Source organism: Prunus dulcis, chromosome 1 (assembly GCF_902201215.1).
Source record: "Prunus dulcis chromosome 1, ALMONDv2, whole genome shotgun sequence".
In the NCBI taxonomy this organism is placed as follows: Eukaryota; Viridiplantae; Streptophyta; class Magnoliopsida; order Rosales; family Rosaceae; genus Prunus; species Prunus dulcis.
The window spans coordinates 24485654-24504545 of NC_047650.1; the positions used below are offsets into that span (position 1 = coordinate 24485654).

At 38.1% G+C, this 18892-nt stretch overlaps 4 protein-coding genes across 5 annotated transcripts; 1 reads left to right on the forward strand and 3 right to left on the reverse strand.

The window, feature by feature from the left end:
* Positions 1-313: 313 nt before the first annotated feature.
* On the reverse strand, positions 314-2083 carry LOC117638153 (HVA22-like protein c). Its single transcript, XM_034373268.1, has 5 exons — positions 1822-2083; positions 1675-1701; positions 1451-1573; positions 662-908; positions 314-505 (listed from the first exon to the last, which is right to left on the reverse strand). The coding sequence occupies exons 1-5, from the start codon at positions 1893-1895 to the stop codon at positions 437-439; spliced, it is 540 nt and encodes a 179-aa protein (XP_034229159.1). The 5' UTR covers positions 1896-2083; the 3' UTR covers positions 314-436.
* A 3013-nt stretch (positions 2084-5096) lies between these two features.
* On the reverse strand, positions 5097-7104 carry LOC117615947 (transcription factor TCP15-like). The gene has a single exon (XM_034345129.1). It carries the CDS (start codon positions 6620-6622, stop codon positions 5345-5347), a length of 1278 nt encoding a protein of 425 aa, XP_034201020.1. The 5' UTR covers positions 6623-7104; the 3' UTR covers positions 5097-5344.
* A 5254-nt stretch (positions 7105-12358) lies between these two features.
* On the reverse strand, positions 12359-15295 carry LOC117628297 (ran guanine nucleotide release factor). 2 transcript variants are annotated; one of them, XM_034360718.1, is made up of 8 exons: positions 15121-15295; positions 14874-14993; positions 14722-14757; positions 14465-14602; positions 14167-14253; positions 14000-14047; positions 13824-13900; positions 12359-12654 (listed from the first exon to the last, which is right to left on the reverse strand). In XM_034360718.1, exons 2-8 carry the CDS (start codon positions 14946-14948, stop codon positions 12507-12509), a joined length of 609 nt encoding a protein of 202 aa, XP_034216609.1. In that variant the 5' UTR covers positions 14949-14993; positions 15121-15295; the 3' UTR covers positions 12359-12506. The 2 variants fall into 2 exon arrangements, with proteins under 2 accessions (XP_034216609.1, XP_034216617.1); XM_034360726.1 differs by lacking the exon at positions 15121-15295 and having other exon boundaries at positions 14874-15110.
* Positions 15296-15522: 227 nt separating this feature from the next.
* On the forward strand, positions 15523-18755 carry LOC117628287 (cullin-3A). The gene is made up of 2 exons (XM_034360707.1): positions 15523-16001; positions 16509-18755. Exons 1-2 carry the CDS (start codon positions 15841-15843, stop codon positions 18544-18546), a joined length of 2199 nt encoding a protein of 732 aa, XP_034216598.1. The 5' UTR covers positions 15523-15840; the 3' UTR covers positions 18547-18755.
* Positions 18756-18892: the final 137 nt, after the last annotated feature.

Below are 18892 nucleotides of genomic sequence, written 5' to 3' on the forward strand. Positions count from 1 at the left end.
CCTCAAAAATGGGCCACTAATTATTTGAGGACAATGATCATAAAGTGTAATCGTGCTCACAACAATGGGTTGGCCACGGATAAGACAGATCCACATGAAAATGAAATTCTGGTTTTTGTGAATAGGCCTAAATCAAATGAATTGCTATATATATACATATATATGTTGCATTATTGCATGGTGTTTGGAGAGAGATGGGTTTTTAGTATAGAACTGTGATGAAACATCCTTAGATTTTGGTGGCTGATTGATCTTGTTTACATGCGCTCAGGTGTTGAAGCATTTCAAAGCTGCGCATATGTTGCGTGCTTAGTTAACACTCAATTCCATCTCATGATATTAAAGATATATGTAGCATACGAAATGGGTTCAGGAGAGACAGCATACAACATAAATAAACTATAAACCAAATTATTAAGACAGACAATGCACTGATTCAGTACATATAATCATCATCAAAGATCATGTAATTGTGGCTCTTCCTGCTTCTTGCTTCTCTATCAGCCTGCAAATCAGAAACACATTCAAAAGGGTTTGATTAGAATGCTCTTCCTCTTCTGCTCTCAGTCAATGAGCTAATAATAATAATTAATGTTATATGTAGCTCAGTCAGCTAGGAGGACAGAAAGATTAGTTGAAATAATTAATTAATTATAATTACCTTGGTTATGAGCCTTTCAAAAGCTTCTGTGCCATGCTCTTCCATATATTTTTCAGCAGCAGTTAAAACGTCATCCGGTTTGCTGAAGATGTTCTTCTTCCTTGGGATATACCACATCTGATGAGGTGATGGTGGGTTCATATAGTAGGGTCTGATAAAGTGCCGATAAACATATGCTGCTCCATTGAATTGTGGCAGCACCAACCAGCACGTGAAAATCAACTTGGCATACGGCCAAATGGGAAAGCTGACAGTAAACATGTATATATATAGGATGATTATGATTATATATGTAGTTAATAGTTAACACTTCATCATGATTCATATCTTTAGTGTTCAGTTCAATGACCAAGCTTTCAAATCTTCCTAAATTGGAAATGGGAACAGTCTCTTTTCAGCTTAGTGATCTATTATTCTGTTCGTGTATTTGTTGAAGGGACTGATAAATTTCAAGCTGCTTGATGCATTTAGAACCCTCCATGGAGGCCAATCTCTTACTTTTCAGTACTTTTTGGCATGGCATTCACTCAAGCATGTTGCAGAGTGAATCACCCTCCCCTGCTTTTCAATGCACCTGAGTTTTGACTCAGCCCAATCAACAGGTTCTAAATGCTCACCAAAATTTCCTACTAAGCTGAAAATGCATATATATGTGGCCGAAGTTATTTCTATTTTGCTACCTAATTTTTGGAACATCCTTGTAAAGCATAGTAACCAGATAACAAAACTGAAATCTACCATTTGCAATGGAAAAAAAGAAAAAGAAACCCAACAAGGTAGGCAGCTAACCATTCAAGGACTTTGGCAAATGTGAGCTCAAAGATTGTCATCAAAGAATACAGAACCCAATAGGTAAGCCATTGTTGATCATCGGTACGAGACTTGGTCTCTATCGCCTTAATTGAAGCATATCTGTCGAAAACAACACATTCCATGAGAATCATAGATGGCTGCATGTACATTGTCCACATAATATTGAAGAAAAAGCCACAAAATCATGAGACACTACTTACAGGGGATAAACCAGTGTGATCAGAGGCCTGCAGATGAGAGACAAAGAATAAATTAATTAACTACTACAATGCTATATAAAATCTTCAGTGTAAATTATAATTCATGTGTGTGAGATATGAGCTTGTGAGAGGGAGAGAGGAACATACAAAGCAAGAACATCAAAGTTGCTAGCCACAACTTGGAGAAAATTATTCGAATTCCCAGAATTATTGCGACCCATGTCTTGCTGTAATGGTATCTTTGTTCTTCTATCTGGTTCTTAAAAAGATTGAGAAGGGTTTCAAAAAGCTGCCTGAGAAAGGTGACAAGAAAGGAACGTACGTGGAAAAGTTAGTAGCAAAGGGAAAGCTGATTTTGCGGAGAATCTAATCATACACACAAGAAATGAGGCACCGATTTTTTGAATTTCGGGCTTGGTTGACAATAGCGTCTCCATTTTGTATTTTCTCTGTCAAAACAATGCCTATTATAATCAAAGGAATTTACGTCTCAAGGCCATCGCCATAGTGAGAAAAGTTCAAAACTTGGCATTTAAATTAGAATGACAATTAAACAAAGTTCTAGATATTAGCGTTGAAACCAATCTAATCTTGTTACAAATTATATGGTTTTGTACTAGGATTACCGAATTACTTATTCCAACATCATTGATGTGTAGTTAATTAACCTATTTGGTCAAGGAAGGAGCTTGGGGAGCTTTGAGATGGAAGTTTTCCAAATAATATTTTACTCGACTTCTAGTAACACATGCGATTGGTTTCAATGAAAAAGCTCAATACCAACTATATCCATTGGTCTAGTAGTACTTTTTCCTTCCACGATATGTTAAATAGATCTCAAGTTTGATTCCCCTCCGAACGAAAGATAAAAAACAATAAAAACATAATAATACAAAAGTTGAAGTAATTACATGATGCATGTGTAGTTTTACGAAGGAATATAATGACGAGATGGAGATCAGTAAAGCGTATATAATTTGGTGGGCTGGATAAATTACAGTGAGATTTTGGTAGTGCTTCAGCACAAAGCTATAGAAAAAGTGGAAAAGCAAGCTATAGTTCTACTAAGGTACTGTACCTGTTCACAAGCACCAAGTAGATGCACGGAGAAAAAACTCTGTTGACCACCTCAAAATGGAAATGGATGATATGAATTTGATGCGTATTCTTAATAGTTCTAGGCCCCATTAATTCCTGAAAAGCTTTACGTACTTCCATAAGTTTAATAACCTACCTTCCTTCAATTTTTCAAGTTTTCTTTCCATGAGCAAAGCATGGCTAAAGTACAGTACAGGATACATATGGTTGTCTGTTGAATTAATGTTGATGAATAAATGAAGGAGAACTGCAGCCATGTGATGTGAGGCCTAAAATTACATTCAGTTTCTAACCCAGCACCAAAAATATGCATGTCAATCAATATTAATTATTTCCCTTTTTATTAAATCTCATTAATCAAGTTTAGGTTTTTTTTTTTTTTTTAACCCTATCCCAACCCAGCAACTCTTGCAAATTCATAAGTGATGAAAACCAGATACCAAGTTTAGGGTTTTACACAATTATAGTGAAGCATCTCGATCGGTGCTCCAATATGATGAGCAATTTTACCTTCATGGCATATACAGCAGCCGTACATATATACGTATTATCATACAGCTTGTGCTTCATCTCTCTCCATATATACAGCAATAATATCGATGGGGGCCTGCAATATTAATATCGTCTTACCTACCAATGCAATGCGCTATGAAGATTTCAAAGTCCTCTTCTTGTCATTCACTCAAATCCCCAAATTCAATATATAAATTAAATGGAAGTACATCAATACAATATATTACTCTAGCTAGCTAGCAGCGAGCTAATATACTACATATCATCTTATTAATTAACCGCCACGATTATCTGCATGGCAGGTTATTAGAACCAACTAATTAACCGTAATTTACCATAATCAACTATACTTAACCACAACAGATAAAGCGGGGCAAAGAAAACAAACATGGTTAATCATTTTGTCACGATATATTTATACATGAAGCCAATTGCCAAAGGATCATAACCTTAATAACATAGTTAATCGTTTCACATCGATCCCTAATTGTGATAGCCCATCAGGAATTGCACTAGTAAGAGGAATTAATTGCCCTAGTATGATCTTAATTATGAGGAAAACACAGGTAGGACAACCCATCAGGAATTGCACTAGTATCAACTGCCGTGTCCTAGCTATCTGCATATATATATGAACCAATTATGACTAATGGTCCACGTCACATGGCTATATTTAGCTACAAATGTCAAATATGTACATGTGCACGAGCTATAGCCACAATTGATCAACTCTTCTGATTAATACACCTACCATCAAATATATATATATATATATATATATATCTCTCTCTTTCTCTCTATGAGGTAGGCAAGCAGTGAAGAACATATAATTAATAGTTATTACTTGCCCTTCTTACTGGTAAAGAGATACTCCTTATTCCACATATACAAAAATAATTCATCAAAAACAAAAAAGAAAAACTTCTGCACACATATCACACTATTATTGATATATAGAAATGTAAAAACTCTTACTTACCTGATAAATAATTGAAGAAGTATTTTCCATAATTAATTATACATGAAGAAGTTAAGTTTATATACACAGTACTTTTTACAGAAAGAAGAGGAAATGCATGCAAGATGCAGTACTCAGCTGCTGCTGCTGCGACTGTACAATAGTATATTATTGGTTTTAATCAGGCAATGGTCAGCTGATCTGGGCTCACCACCTGACCAGTCACCAGTCACTGATTATATATGCGTACGTGGGCTCCTTCTTCCCCATGGCCTAGCCCCTCTCTCTCTCTCTCTCTCTCTCTCTCTCTCTCTCTCTATATATATATATATATGTACATGTGCCACTAAGAAACTACCAGTATGATATTTATATTATATATACACACACATGCCAATCAGAATGAGACAAATTTCTTAATGAATTTAGTGCAATATTGCTGAGAAAATAATCAATTTTCTCACTTTCCACCACATAATTATAGTAGGGGTATGGAAGGAAGTTGTGTTTCTGAACCACATTAGAGATCAGAAACGCATTGATCCATGAGAGAGAGAGAGAGAGAGAGAGAGAGAGAGAGAGAGAGGGCCTTACGATCGTTCATAGAGTTTATGTGGATCAAAGCTAAAGAAATGGCAAAAGAAAAATAAACGTTAAAGAAATGCATGCATGTATATATAGAGGTTCCTTTCCTGCTGAGCTCGGAAACATGATGAAGCTAGCTCTATATATATATATATAAATATATCTGTGCATTGTACATTAATATTTATGAGCAGTTTAACCATGAAGTCATTAATGATTCACCAAAGAAGGGGAGGAAGAAGAACCACAAAGGCATGAAGTCAGTTCAGTCACACTCAAAAACACCTTAATTATGAATTAAAATTCTCCTCAATTCATCAAACCCTAACAAAATTTCCACACTAGAATCGAAAATTAAACTCAAACTCAATGCCATTCTGTCAAGCTTGCACCTTCATTGAAAAACAAACATATTTACGCACTTAATTAGGAAGTAGTAATTATTTATAAAAACAAAAAATAAAAGCACCAGTGCCACACTATTTGTTGTAGTACTTGACCTAGGATTAGTGGTAACTACCTAGCATTGCTGTCACGATCATGTCCCTCGTCTGCTCCATGGTGTGAATGCTGTCCATTATTCCCACCCGGTGGCTCCGCCATGACCCCCCCCAGAATCGGCCGGTACGCGTTGAGCGCCGCCATCACACCCAAGTGGCTGTCGGCAATTGAGCCTCCACCTCCGTGAGGAGTTGATCCCATGTGGCTAGGTAATATGGCCGCCATTGGAGGTGGAGCAAAATTCATAAAATGCAGACCATGCCCGCCCCCAGAAGACACCGAAGCCCCCCTATACATATTGCTGTTAATACCATTATTAATACTAGGAATTGTCCACATGGGATTAATGGGAGGCTCATGGACATGATGACCGCCGCCTCCGCTGCCGCTACTAGGGTTATTTGCCACCATCCAAAATGTCGCCGGAATTGTACTTTGACTCGCCGGAATTGACCCCGTGCTGGCTGATTGCAACATGTAGCTGTTCGATATTCCCATCTGATGATGACTACTTTGTGATGACGAGGACGAGGACGACGAAGACGATAACAAATCTTGCTCCGGCCTAATTCGCTTCCTTCCCATGGAGCTGGCCTCGCCGCCCTCGGACACCTCACCGAGAGAACCGCCCTGATCACGTAACTCGCGCTTGGCTTCCAACATGGCATTGTTGAAATTCAACAACATAGACGACGACGGGGAGCTCTCAGACGACAACAACCCAACGCCGGGGAACAAAATCCTGCCGCGCTGCGAGTTCTCGTCCATAATCAGCTGCGACGCAGCTGCTGCACCCAAGTTGTTGGGGTTAAAGTTCATGAAATAATTACTGCTGTTTGGCCTCAAGTAGTGCGACGGCGCCGACATGCTAGAGCCGGAGCTCCGCAGCGAGATGTTGAGGGAGGTGAAGTTGGCTGGAATGGTGCCGGTCCCGGTGGCTGCGATGACGGCGGGTTCGGCCTGCTGGAGAAGCCACTCAATGGTCTCACCGTCGGACTTGTGCCCTAGCTCCCTCGTGAGCTGGAAAACCCTAGCGGCACACGTGGCCGGCATACGGATCCGGCGGCCTCGCCCGTCCACTTTTGTGTGCCTGTCCTTGGTGGAGGTCCTCTTCGGAGGAGGCTTCTTGCCGTTGTTGGGTTGCTGCTCTTGGGTGAGGGAGGAGCCGGGTCGGTTCGGGTTGGAACCCGGGTCTCCTGGCGCTTCTTGGATGTCATCATCTTGGTTTTTGTCTAGAAATTGTAGTGGAAAATTGGGCCTGCAGCGGATCCCATTTTCAGCTTCCATGATCATATGGAGGGGACGGCCCTTCTTTCTCTCTCTCTCTCTCTCTCTCTCTCTCTCTCTCTCTCTCTCTCTCTCTCTCTCTCACTACTTTTTTTAAAAAATATTTTTTCTTTTTTGCTCTCTCCTGGTTCGTACAACTGTAGCTGACCCAGCTGAGCTCAATTTCTATCACTTAGTGGTGGCCTGGCCTAGTAGTGGGTCTCTCTCTCTCTCTCTCTCTCTCTTCTTTCTCTATTTTTTTTCTTGAGGACTGTGGAGCATGAAATTCTTTGCAGATGGGGGAAGGTGGCAGCTCAGCAGCTGATGAGTTGTTTTTTCTCTCTTTTGTGAGAGAGAGAAAGAAAGAAAAGGATAAGGGTCAAGAGACTGGAGAGAAAGGGCAGGCAAGCTTTAAGCAACAAAAATAATGAGTGAGAATTATATGGATGGCATAGCCATGGTATATGATATGATCAACATTAAAAAGCTATTTTTCTTTTTTCTTTTTTATTTTGTTTGATTTTCTGAATGAAATTATTGCCTTTCATTCATGAAGAGGAGGACGAGGGTTTGTTTGTAAATTTGTAAGTTTCTTATTTTTGTTTTGTTTTTAACATTTTTTTTTTCCACTTTGTGTCATTTTTTATTGTGGTTGGACAGTTCCTTGATTCAGACTCCACGTGCGGTGCTCTTTATCATTCAATCCATAAAGACAGTGGTGGCCGGAGGTGGGGGCCCAGTCTTCCAAGTCAAAAAACCTAGCTCAGAGGTTCATTGGTTCAACAAAATAAAGAAGATGATCAAGTGGCTCCCATCGCATTCATTTAATCATTGCTGTTTGCACCTTTGCCTTAGTTTTTACCTTCAAGGGCTCTCTGTAATTTCTCCAAGGTTATTTTCTCTTTCCTTTTGCTCCCACCATCTCTTTCCTTTCAAGGGACCTCAAAAATTCTGTTATTTGATTTAAACTGCACAATCACTTTTGTGCATAGTGTGGATAATACGAGGAATAAAGTTATTTTTTAAAGGAAATTAATGGCACAGTAAATAATTTTTATCTCAAAGATCCAACTTAAAATTTTATTCCATGTATTTTTCAAGAAAATAAAACTATGTACACATACATTTTCTTGGCTAATATACGCATACATTTTTCTGGTCCTTTATCGTATACACTTGAACCACATTGTGCAAGATATATATATATACATATATATATATATATATATATATATGTGGTCCTCATCCCTCGAGGACTTGGATTTTGAAAGTTCAAATTCTTAAAATTTGCTTTTTCAATAAAGTTATAAAGGAACATTATTTCTATAAACCAATTAACAGGTTACAAAGATTAGCAGAAAAAATGTAAGAAAATGATAAATTATCACTAAAATAATCTCAGTTAGCTAGGCATGCCCTTAGAATGACTAGTACAAATAAGTAATTGTCAGATTTTTTTATTTATATAAGCGATATTGAAGAGGGAATTCAAACACAAAACTTTGAGTGCATAGATAAATATTTTTAATCACTTTTAAGTATAAACTCTTTAGAAAGATAAGTGACCATAGGAAGAAAGAATTGAGAAGTTTTAAAAGTCTTGGAGTAAATTAATTGAGAAGTTTGTAGAACTCTGGAGGATCTCAACTGTGTCAATTGTGTGAGTGAGAGAGAGAGTCAGAATGACATAACGTGCGGCATGTGTAACTTAAAGTGCCTAGCTAGCTAACAGGCTCAAGGGTCAATTAGTGTAACTTTAAAGGGAGCAAAAACGAAAAAGCATAGAAATAATATAGAAACACATAAACTTGCAATAAAAAGGACTAGTAAGCAGGAACAATTACATTTCAACAACCAACATACCAAACTAATGATAAATCCATTTCCATGCCAGCACAGAAACCATATCAATCCCCTACATGCAAATGCCACTTGATAATGACAATTCCAATTTCAGATTAATAGATGGATCAATATTGTTTTCAACTCTCAATTACTTCTACTTGTTTTCGTAATATTATTTCTAAGTTAAAACCAATTAAAATTTTAAAATAAAAAAAGGAATTATGAACACCGAAATAGCAGAACTAGGACCGGAGAATCAACTTTTCTTAGAAACCCTTTTACACAGGAAAAGAAAGGAGGTGAAAATTAGGCCTAGCCTTGGCCTCACCTCAACTATAACAAAGCTATGGCCATCCCTCCCCATGCTATATATTTATACATCTTCTCCAACATCACAATAGACCAGTGGGATTAATATTTCATGATGATCGTTAAGAAATCACGTGCCCTGCTACCTGGCTATCATGGCGGTGATGAAGATGGCTTACCATCCACCTTGGCTTTGGCTGAGCTAATGATCAATCATATAAACAAATTTGTCGGAATGTTGGTGGTTGGCGAGCTAAAAATAAATCATTTTCGTCCTATTTTAGGCCAATCCAGTCCCCTCTTTTTCAAAGGACTGATTCATATCCAACATTATTTAAGCCATGGCTTTAATATACCTGTCGTAATTTTTTTAATTAAAATTCTGAGCCAAAAATGAAGACTTTGGTGTTAAAACAAACAAAATTCAAGTTTATGGCCTTTTGAGCTGTCCATGGATCTTTTGTTATGCTAGCAATTGTCTATCCACGAACCATTGGTTAACCAACAGCTGTAAATCATTTGGATACTTCATCCTTAATCACAAAAATATCTTACCGACAAATTAACTCTAAAATATAGTCTCTCTAGCATTTTCTTTCTTTTGAATAGCCTCTACGTTCAACTTTCGCATAACCTACTTGTATATATAAATAAAACTAACATCCTTAAATTCTCTTGGGAAATAATTAGCAGAATATAGAAAGATATGTAATGGAATGACAGGTTGGCATGCACAATATTATTAAACATAATTATTCAATTAAAACGACGGGAACTGAAAGACAACAAGGGGCCGGCATAGATATATAACCTAATCATCACTGCACTACTTTAAGCAGCTTTGCTTAACCCAACTTGAAGAATCCAAGTCTCTTTTTCTCCGTACTCTGCACAAAAAGCGATGCATTTATGCATTAATTTGTGGGTCATTCTCATTCTTCCTTCCAAGAGCTCTTTGAGTCTCTGATTCTGATGATATGTATGCTTTCCTGTTTGTACTGCTTCTATGATTTTAAGGTCCTCTCTCTCTCTAAGACTTCAAAATTCAATTTGCTTTGCTTACTAATTAAACACCATAAGTTAAGTTTATTACCAATTTACCACCAAGAAAACCCATCAGGACACTTGTGTGTATGAAAGCGATTACAATATCTATAATAGACACCAATGCCGACCTCAAAGGATGTTGAAAATTATTATAATCAAGTCAACTCACTTTAGAATTCTCAGCAGAAGTTTGAAAAAAAAGCATTACATCAGTCCAAAGCTGTCTCCATTGTGAAAGCAGTGATTGGTGTGATGATCGATATTATGGCAAAACAATAAACTTCCAGTATTTACGGACTTGATATGAGGAGGATGGAGGAGAGCTTCACCAAAACCAAATCTAATTTCTTAAACTAAACCAAATAAGAAAAAAAAAATTAAATCATATAATTTAGTCTCTGTCTTCTGTATATTTTGACTGTTGAACATGGGATTCATGGGAAGTGTTCATATGTTTGCATGAGGAATTGACAATAATACTGGAGAGAGAGGACCATATATCACACCTATGCCTGTCGGTAAAGTGTATATGTCCGCATCACCTTTAGGTATGGGTCCAATAATTATTTAATTCCCCATTTCTTTTTCTTTCTTTTTTAAGTAAGCAAAGTAAAAAATTGCCAAAAATAATAAAAATGAGGTAATTGGGTTAGCACTTAAAATTGTGATTATACTATTAATACTATCAGTTCCGATCTCTTAAATTACATGGGTCCAAGAAATTTGTGGTTACTCACCGTTGAATATTAATCCAATGGTTCAAAAAAGTTTCTTAAAAGAAATGCAAGAGTGAGTTTACCGTTGAATTTACATTCATCGGTGAGTGATTACAAATCTCTTGAACCCTTGTAATTCAAAAAATGAAGACTGTTAATACTATTACCCTCCACTTGAGTCGTAGTGAATTTGCAAATTGCAAACACAATTACACAGTGAATTGGCACGCACCGTTGGAATAGGAGGAATAGTAGAAGGAGGGGTGGGGGCTCACAGTCCAGCTCAGTAAATGGAATGTCCTTCTCGAGTCTTTCTGGCGGAGCTGGTGGGTGGGCTGACAGCGCCACATCAGAAGCTCGGACAGTTGGATTCTACTTGTCTTCCAAGTTTATAATTTTTCTTCTTCTTTGTCTTTTTAAATAAAAATCGGCATTATATTTAAATGTTCAAATTTATTTTACCGTCAACTTTTTGCATTATTTGCAAGCATTTTCCCACCCCTATTACTTTCCTCCCAAGATTTAGGAAAGTTATCGCCATCTGCATTATTTTGGACTGACATCAAAACTGCTGTGTTAAATATTAATTAACGTAAGATTAATTTTTATTATTATTTTAAAGTAGTGACAGTTGGGTCACATCAATGTATGTTTGTATTTTTAAGCAGACGGCAGCTGGAATAATTCAACTAGCATCCCATTAATCATGTATGATTTTCATCCACTGCTAAGTCTTTTGGACCCAAAAAGATTATTAGGTTATGTTTATCAAGCGACCTGGGCTTTGATTGGCCTGCCCCTTTGACAGTAACAACCATCATTGGTTTTAGTTTAATTTAAAAAAAATATATAAGAAATATTATTGCCTTTCGTTTCTTGCTTAAGTCAGATAATGTAATCTGAAACCTACAATATAAAAAGTATTATTATTATTTTTAATGTCATTGTCACACTTGTAATATCTAGATTTGGCTATGATTCGATGGGAATTTGCCAACCAATAGTTTCAACAAATAGTCATCGTCTAAAGTATGAAAACATATATTGCGAGAGGGCAACCATATTATATGTCCGTGGGCCCACTCGATTCATAATTCAAACTAGCTGCCTGCCACGTGATTGACTCTAGTATGATTTACGGGTCCTTGTGATGCCACCCGGAAGACTTAGTACTTATCTAGGTTTTTTACTTTTCGTTGGTTGCTGGTCTTTGTAGATTTTTCTTTAAAGCAATTATTTTGAAGCTAGCTTATTCATGATCAAAGTGTATGGATGTGATCGATTATGTGTCTATATATGAAACCAATCGTACGATTAAGTATTCGTTGGATTTGGATGAAAACGACGACTGATTGAGACTTTGCCCAAAATCAATCCAAGAATTGAAAAAGGAACCCCATGGACCACGGTAAATCATGATCCGAGGCCTCATTCAGAAGAAAAACACCTCTTTCAACGGAAAAATAAGAATATTAAGTTTGCCCCTGCACCCAAGTTCGATCCCCTTTCCTTTCCTTTCCTGTACTTTATAGTAATGTAAGCTAATTTAGAATATCACTTTGTTAAAAGGCCAAAAAACCAAAAGAATGATATAATTCTATGGGCACCTGAAAATTGACTCTTGACACCCAAGAGACACACAACCACCCATAAAGAAACACCTCTACAATTCGTGGCCCATGTCTTTTCTTTTATATTTGAAGGGAAGAAACTTGCATTTATGAAAGCCCAAAAGGGCAAAGATTACAAGCCCATGCCTTTTCTTAAACCTCATCTTCCCTATTTGCGATGTCTAAAAGACCGCTTCATCCAACAAGTGGTACAATCCTATAACATAAGCCGACAATTTGCAAACTTCAAATCCCTGAATGAAGTGAGGCAAATGGTACACTTAGAATTTCACTCTCTCTTAAGAAAACCCTCGCAGATATGAATACACAATTGATTTAATACTAACTAACAATGTGGCGTTCTTCATAACTGTCAAACTCATCTCAGGCCACAGAGCCAAAAAGATTCCAGTCATTGACTTTGAAGCTAGAGACAGCGAGTTTAAAGACCTCGGCCACTGGCATATATCCGGATTGTACTGCAGGAACAGCAAGACCAGCCCCCACTGTGCTTGCACTTTCGCTCAAAGGACTGCAACCAAAATGACCATATAATGCACAAGTGACAATTGATCTATAAAATAGACTATCTAACATGCATATATTTTCTCTTTCTGACCTGAATGAACTCAACCAGAATGGATATAAATCATTGCCATAGCAACCATATTGTTTTTCAGCATCATATATGATAAAGATAACAACAACAAAAAAGAGAGATAATCCATGGACTAATTATTTCCTTTTGGCAGAATTTCGAAGAGATTAAATTCAGCCAAACTGCATACATCTAAGCAAATTCGCATAACACAAAGAATAAAAGGAAGTATTAATGGAAGCCCAGGGAAAGGTCTTTGGGAGGGACCTGAATTCCTTAAGGTGTTTAAGGGATTACAAGGTGGGATGTATTGTAACATAAGCTAAGGACATCATCCTAGATTAAAGAATATTGCAAGTACATGTAATAAGGCATACACTACATCCTACTATGTATGGTGCAATCAGGAAGTCCCGATCTTTGATGATAACACCCCACATAGTCAAGAAGACATTCAGTATGTCCGACTAGATCTTTCCATAACTAATTGCCATAGCATCAATATTCTTTTTCAACATCATATATGATCAGGATAAGAAACAAAGAGAGAAACCACACACTAATTATTTGCTTTTGGCAAATTTTGAAAGAGATTGAATTCAGCCAAAGTGCTTTCGAGCCTTACATATAAGCAAATTCGCATAACACAAAGAACACAATAAAGTATCAAATGAAAGCCCAGGGAAGGCTCTTTGGGAGAGACCTGAATTTCTTAAGGTGTTTAAGGGATTAACAAGGTGGAATGTATAGAACATAAGCTAGAGACATTGTTCTACAGTTTTCTCTTTCTTTCTTTTTTCCTTTTTAGTTGCTTAAGTTTTAAAAAGAAAACATCAGATTAAAGAATATTGCAAACTACACGAAAGAAGGCATACACTAAATTAGGTCTGGTGCAATCAGCAAGCGCAGAGAATCCATAAATACTTGTGTGAAAATCTCAATGAGGATAAGCTGGTAAATCTCTGTGCTAGCAAGCACAGAGAATCCATGACTATCTTATTTCTAAGAGAAAATGTTCTATTGTATCCAGGTGAAAGGATCAGAATAAATTTCAGTCAATAACAAAAATATAATTTTTGTGGCAACTCACTCCTCAAACTTACTTTATATGAACGGGTTCATATGCAGTAACTAGCACATCAGTATTAACTTCCTTAAGTCGTAGATTTGCCACATAGACCTGCAGGCAATAAACCCCAGTTAGCATACTTGCAAAAATGAACCTGGAATAGAATCCTGAAACGGCTTCGAACACTCTGAACACAACAAACAAACATACCCTCACAATATTTTGTGCCTCCCTTCCCTGCCGCCCCTTGGAAATGGACTAGTTTCAAGAAAGAAAAATATGTGAAATATGATGCAAAACCGATGGCAAGAGTCAAAAGCGAAAACCAGTAAGCCAGAGAAAAAATTTGGCAACAACATGGAACTGATTGCACATACCATTTGGCCAACAGCAGTTGTGACAACAGCAGGTGTGTTTCTATAACATAATCCAGGGGCCTCAACTACTCCTGACTGTTCAATCACCTGAAGGTGATTGGCAAAAGAAAATGTCAAATACAAATATCCCTCCTCCAATAGCTAATTCGGGACAATGGGTACTCACAGAATACCGAAAAACTGACAGATATCGCATTACATTTGGAACTGACACTGAGTGTGCTTAAGGAATTGATGACTGAGATAATTGGGGATAGTATAGTATGAATAATAAGACAATTCAGAATATGGGAATTACCATGCTGCCGTCAGCATCTTGTTCTGTGGCGAGGTCTTGGAGAAACCAGGTAGCACTTCCATCATCGCCAACTTCATGCTTCAATTCCAAGAGCTCAAAGATCAAGCTTTCATCCCGGGCAGGGTCCACAAATGCCTCCTTTAGAAACCCACCCAGAAAAACGAACAATCAATAAAATGAAATGAAAACCACTACTACCCAAAACTTGACAGCTTGAATGAAGTACGAGACATAACCAATTAACCATATTAACCAACCTGGTGATCAGGAACTTGCCGAATGTCGCTCACATCCTACAATTTTGATACTCTTCCATAAGTCATTTAACAGAAAGAAAAAACAAAAAACAAAAAACGAAAAAATTGAAACACAAATACGAAAATAAAATTAAAGAAGAAAAAAAACCAACCTGGAACCTAAGAGGGAAGGTGCTAGTAATGGCACCGCCAAACAAGGGGCGCTCAGAGTAGATGTCTTGGGACATGTTGTTAGCCAATATAGGAAACAGAGACAAACGACGTCGCTTTTCCTAAAATAATCTCCATTATTAATTTGGGAGAACCCAAAAAAAGAAGAAAAGAAAAACAGAGAACGAAACTGAATGCAGGAATGCTAAATAGAACAAGTTTGTTAATGGTGGAATGGAATTATTATACCTCTAACAGTAACAAGGCAATTCAGAGTTGAGAGAGAGAGAGAGAGACGTTTCTGGTTTGTTCTATGGAAACTTTCTCGAGTTCGTGGGCTCTTTCTGCTTCTGCTTGACCGTTGTGTATTTATAAGTATGCAGTTGCGTCAATTTGACGACTGCCTAATTTATACGCCAAAACGGCGATAGAAGAAGATGAAGAAGACGAAGTCTGCCTAATGTCTTCGTTAGGCTTTAGGCCCAAAGAGCAAGGCCCAAGCGTGACGCGCCGAAATTTTTTGACCGCGAAACGTACAAAAGACCAACCAACGGGACGAAACGTTTCGTGATTTCAACGAGAAATGAAGTGACTGAATGAAAGAAGGAAAAGAAAAGCCCAAAACCAAAGTGGCATCCAAAACCCCCCGCACAAGCCAAAGCCATACCTTTGCTTGTCCTCTTTCTTACCCTTCATTTCTGGTATAATATTTTATAATTATATAATTTTGTAATCACAATTTGGCTTCGGCTTAAAACCTTCTCTCCCCCAATCAATTTCGTTTCAATTATTTTCAACAACTGTCACGCGGTAAATCAATCTCTTTATCACCGGTCTCCCTCCCTCCGCCTCCATCAAACCAAACGCCAAGTTCATCACCCGTTTCGGCGTAGCGATTCGGAGTCTTTTCCGGTATATCGGAATCGGAAAATTAAGGAATTAGAAAAAGGAAAGAGAGAAAAAGAACCGATGAGTAACCAGAAGAAGAGGAATTTCCAGATAGAGGCGTTCAAGCACAGAGTGGTGGTGGATCCGAAATACGCAGACAAGACCTGGAAGGTATTGGAGCATGCAATCCACGAGATTTACAATCACAATGCTAGTGGCCTCAGCTTCGAAGAGCTTTATAGGTTCGTTCCCTCCCTCCCTCCCTCGCTTTTTTTCTTCTTCTTTCTGTTCTCTAATTTCTCTGTATTTCACGTTTTTGTTTCTTCTTCTTCGTTTATGAATATTTTCAATTTGACTTGCTTCTGTTGCGTGCTTATTTAGACTGCTTAGAATAGTAAGAGGCTTGATGCGATGGTTTGCCTTTGTTTTAACTTCATCGTTTCTATGGCTCGCAGAGTCTTTACAAAAAATATATATGGAAATATCAGATGATGATGTGATATAGTTCTTAGAATTAGGAAATGGTGAAGGAAGAAGTAAATTATTTTCCAAGTATTTTAGATGTCAAATTTGTTCGAATGCAAACAAATTTGGCTACACATGAACCAATATGCCTGTAGAATGAGTTATAATTGGGAGGAATATGTTCATGTGAGTGAACCATTACACTAGTTAAATTACGTTTAGGATTTTGTGAGATTGGCTTCTCACATTACTAATGCTCTAGTGTTGTTGTTTAATGGATTTAGAAATGCCTACAATATGGTGCTTCACAAATTTGGGGAGAAGCTTTACTCGGGGCTGGTTACGACTATGACTTCTCATCTCAAAGAAATATCAAAATCTATTGAAGCTGCTCAGGGAGGAATGTTTCTTGAAGAAATGAATAGGAAGTGGACCGACCACAACAAGGCGTTGCAAATGATTCGAGACATACTGATGTACATGGACAGGACTTACATTCCAAGCACCCAGAAAACCCCTGTTCACGAGCTTGGATTGAACCTTTGGAGAGACAATATTATCCGCTCTAGCAAGATTCAGACGAGGCTTTTAAACACACTTCTTGAACTAGTACTTAGAGAACGGACTGGTGAGGTTATCGACCGGGGGTTGATGAGGAATATTATTAAGATGCTAATGGATTTAGGTCCTTCAGTTTACCAGGAAGACTTTGAGAATCCTTTTCTTGAGGTTTCAGCTGAATTTTACAGGGGTGAGTCTCAAAAGTTTATTGAGTGCTGTGATTGTGGGGATTATCTGAAGAAGGCTGAGAGGCGCCTGAACGAGGAACTGGATAGGGTGACACATTACTTGGATGCCAGGAGTGAAGCCAAAATAACTAATGTGGTGGAGAAGGAGATGATTGCAAACCACATGCTGAGACTAGTCCACATGGACAATTCAGGTTTGGTGAACATGCTTCTTGATGATAAGTACGAAGACCTTGGAAGAATGTACAACTTGTTCCGTCGGGTTTCCAACGGTCTATCAACAATACGAGAAGTGATGACTTCTCACCTCAGGGAAACTGGTAAACAGCTGGTTACTGATCCAGAAAGGTTGAAGGATCCAGTGGAATTTGTTCAGAGGCTCTTGGATGAGAAGGATAAGTATGACAGCATCATTAGACTGTCTTTCAGCAATGACAAGACATTCCTAAATGCTTTGAATTCCTCTTTTGAATTCTTCATTAATCTGAACAACCGTTCACCTGAGTTCATTTCACTGTTTGTTGATGACAAACTCCGCAAAGGTTTGAAGGGGGTCAGTGAGGAGGATGTAGAAATTATTCTTGACAAGGTGATGATGTTGTTCCGTTACTTGCAGGAGAAAGATGTGTTTGAGAAATATTATAAACAGCATTTGGCAAAGCGGCTTTTGTCTGGTAAAACTGTCTCAGATGATGCAGAGAGGAGTTTGATAGTTAAGCTCAAGACAGAATGCGGGTACCAATTTACTTCAAAATTAGAGGGCATGTTTACAGATATGAAAACGTCCCAGGATACAATACAAGGGTTTTATGCAAGCCATCCTGAGCTAGGGGATGGCCCTACGTTGACCGTCCAGGTTCTGACAACAGGGTCCTGGCCCACTCAACCCAGTGTGACATGCAACCTTCCATCAGAAATGTCAGCACTCTGTGAGAAGTTCCGTTCGTATTACCTTGGAACGCATACAGGTCGAAGATTGTCTTGGCAGACTAACATGGGTACAGCAGATATAAAGGCTAGCTTTGGGAAGGGCCAGAAGCATGAGTTGAATGTCTCCACTTACCAAATGTGTGTCCTAATGCTATTTAATAATGCTGAGCGACTTAGCTATAAGGAGATTGAGCAGGCCACAGAGATTCCTGCTGTAGATTTGAAGAGGTGTCTGCAATCCATGGCATGCGTGAAGGGAAAGAATGTTCTTCGGAAAGAGCCTATGAGTAAGGACATTGGTGAGGACGATGCCTTTTTTGTTAATGACAAGTTCACGAGTAAGTTATATAAGGTGAAGATAGGAACTGTGGTTGCACAGAAGGAATCAGAACCTGAAAAACAAGAGACTCGTCAGAGAGTGGAGGAGGACAGGAAGCCCCAGATTGAAGCTGCCATAGTGAGGATCATGAAATCACGGAGGGCTCTGGATCATAACAATATAATTTCTGAGGTCACAAAGCAGTTGCAATCACGATTCCTGGCCAATCCAACAGAGATTAAGAAACGCATAGAGTCCCTTATCGAGCGGGACTTTTTGGAACGAGATAGTATAGACAGAAAATTGTACCGGTATCTTGCCTAAAGATTGTTCTGCTTGTCTTAACATTGACAACTGAAATTGTACCTCAGACTAGGTGATGTAATATTGGTCTGATCTCTGCAAGCTCCATTGGTTATCAATGAATATCGATTTATTTCCACTTTTACTGTTCACAGTTTGAGTGGATCGGATGCCATTTTTTTTCTCTTTAAGTTGAAAGAATACATGTATATATGATGAAATTTTGCTTCCTTTTGTGCGCTAATTGTTGCTAAAGCACTGTTTGAGGTCATGTTTCTTTTTCCCTTTTTATCTTTTGGTACATAGTTGAGCTCGTCGGCCCATTGTGCTGTATATGGTACGCCTTTATGTAATAATAGTTACATTA

What these genes read in the sequence shown, in the direction of transcription:
- LOC117628297 (XM_034360718.1), bottom strand. Translation starts at nt 14,948, where the DNA reads ATGTCCCAAGACATCTACTCTGAGCGCCCCTTGTTTGGCGGTGCCATT. An exon ending in CCTTCCCTCTTAGGTTCCAG is followed by an intron (nt 14,758 to 14,873) that starts GTTGGTTTTTTT and finishes TCAAAATTGTAG; the next exon opens with GATGTGAGCGACATTCGGCA. An exon ending in AGGCACAAAATATTGTGAGG is followed by an intron (nt 13,901 to 13,999) that starts GTATGTTTGTTT and finishes TATTGCCTGCAG; the next exon opens with GTCTATGTGGCAAATCTACG.
- LOC117615947 (XM_034345129.1), bottom strand. Translation starts at nt 6,622, where the DNA reads ATGATCATGGAAGCTGAAAATGGGATCCGCTGCAGGCCCAATTTTCCA.
- LOC117638153 (XM_034373268.1), bottom strand. Translation starts at nt 1,895, where the DNA reads ATGGGTCGCAATAATTCTGGGAATTCGAATAATTTTCTCCAAGTTGTG. An exon ending in AACTTTGATGTTCTTGCTTT is followed by an intron (nt 1,702 to 1,821) that starts GTATGTTCCTCT and finishes TCTCATCTGCAG; the next exon opens with GCCTCTGATCACACTGGTTT. An exon ending in ATCACACTGGTTTATCCCCT is followed by an intron (nt 1,574 to 1,674) that starts GTAAGTAGTGTC and finishes TGTTTTCGACAG; the next exon opens with ATATGCTTCAATTAAGGCGA.
- LOC117628287 (XM_034360707.1), top strand. Translation starts at nt 15,841, where the DNA reads ATGAGTAACCAGAAGAAGAGGAATTTCCAGATAGAGGCGTTCAAGCAC. An exon ending in AGCTTCGAAGAGCTTTATAG is followed by an intron (nt 16,002 to 16,508) that starts GTTCGTTCCCTC and finishes TAATGGATTTAG; the next exon opens with AAATGCCTACAATATGGTGC.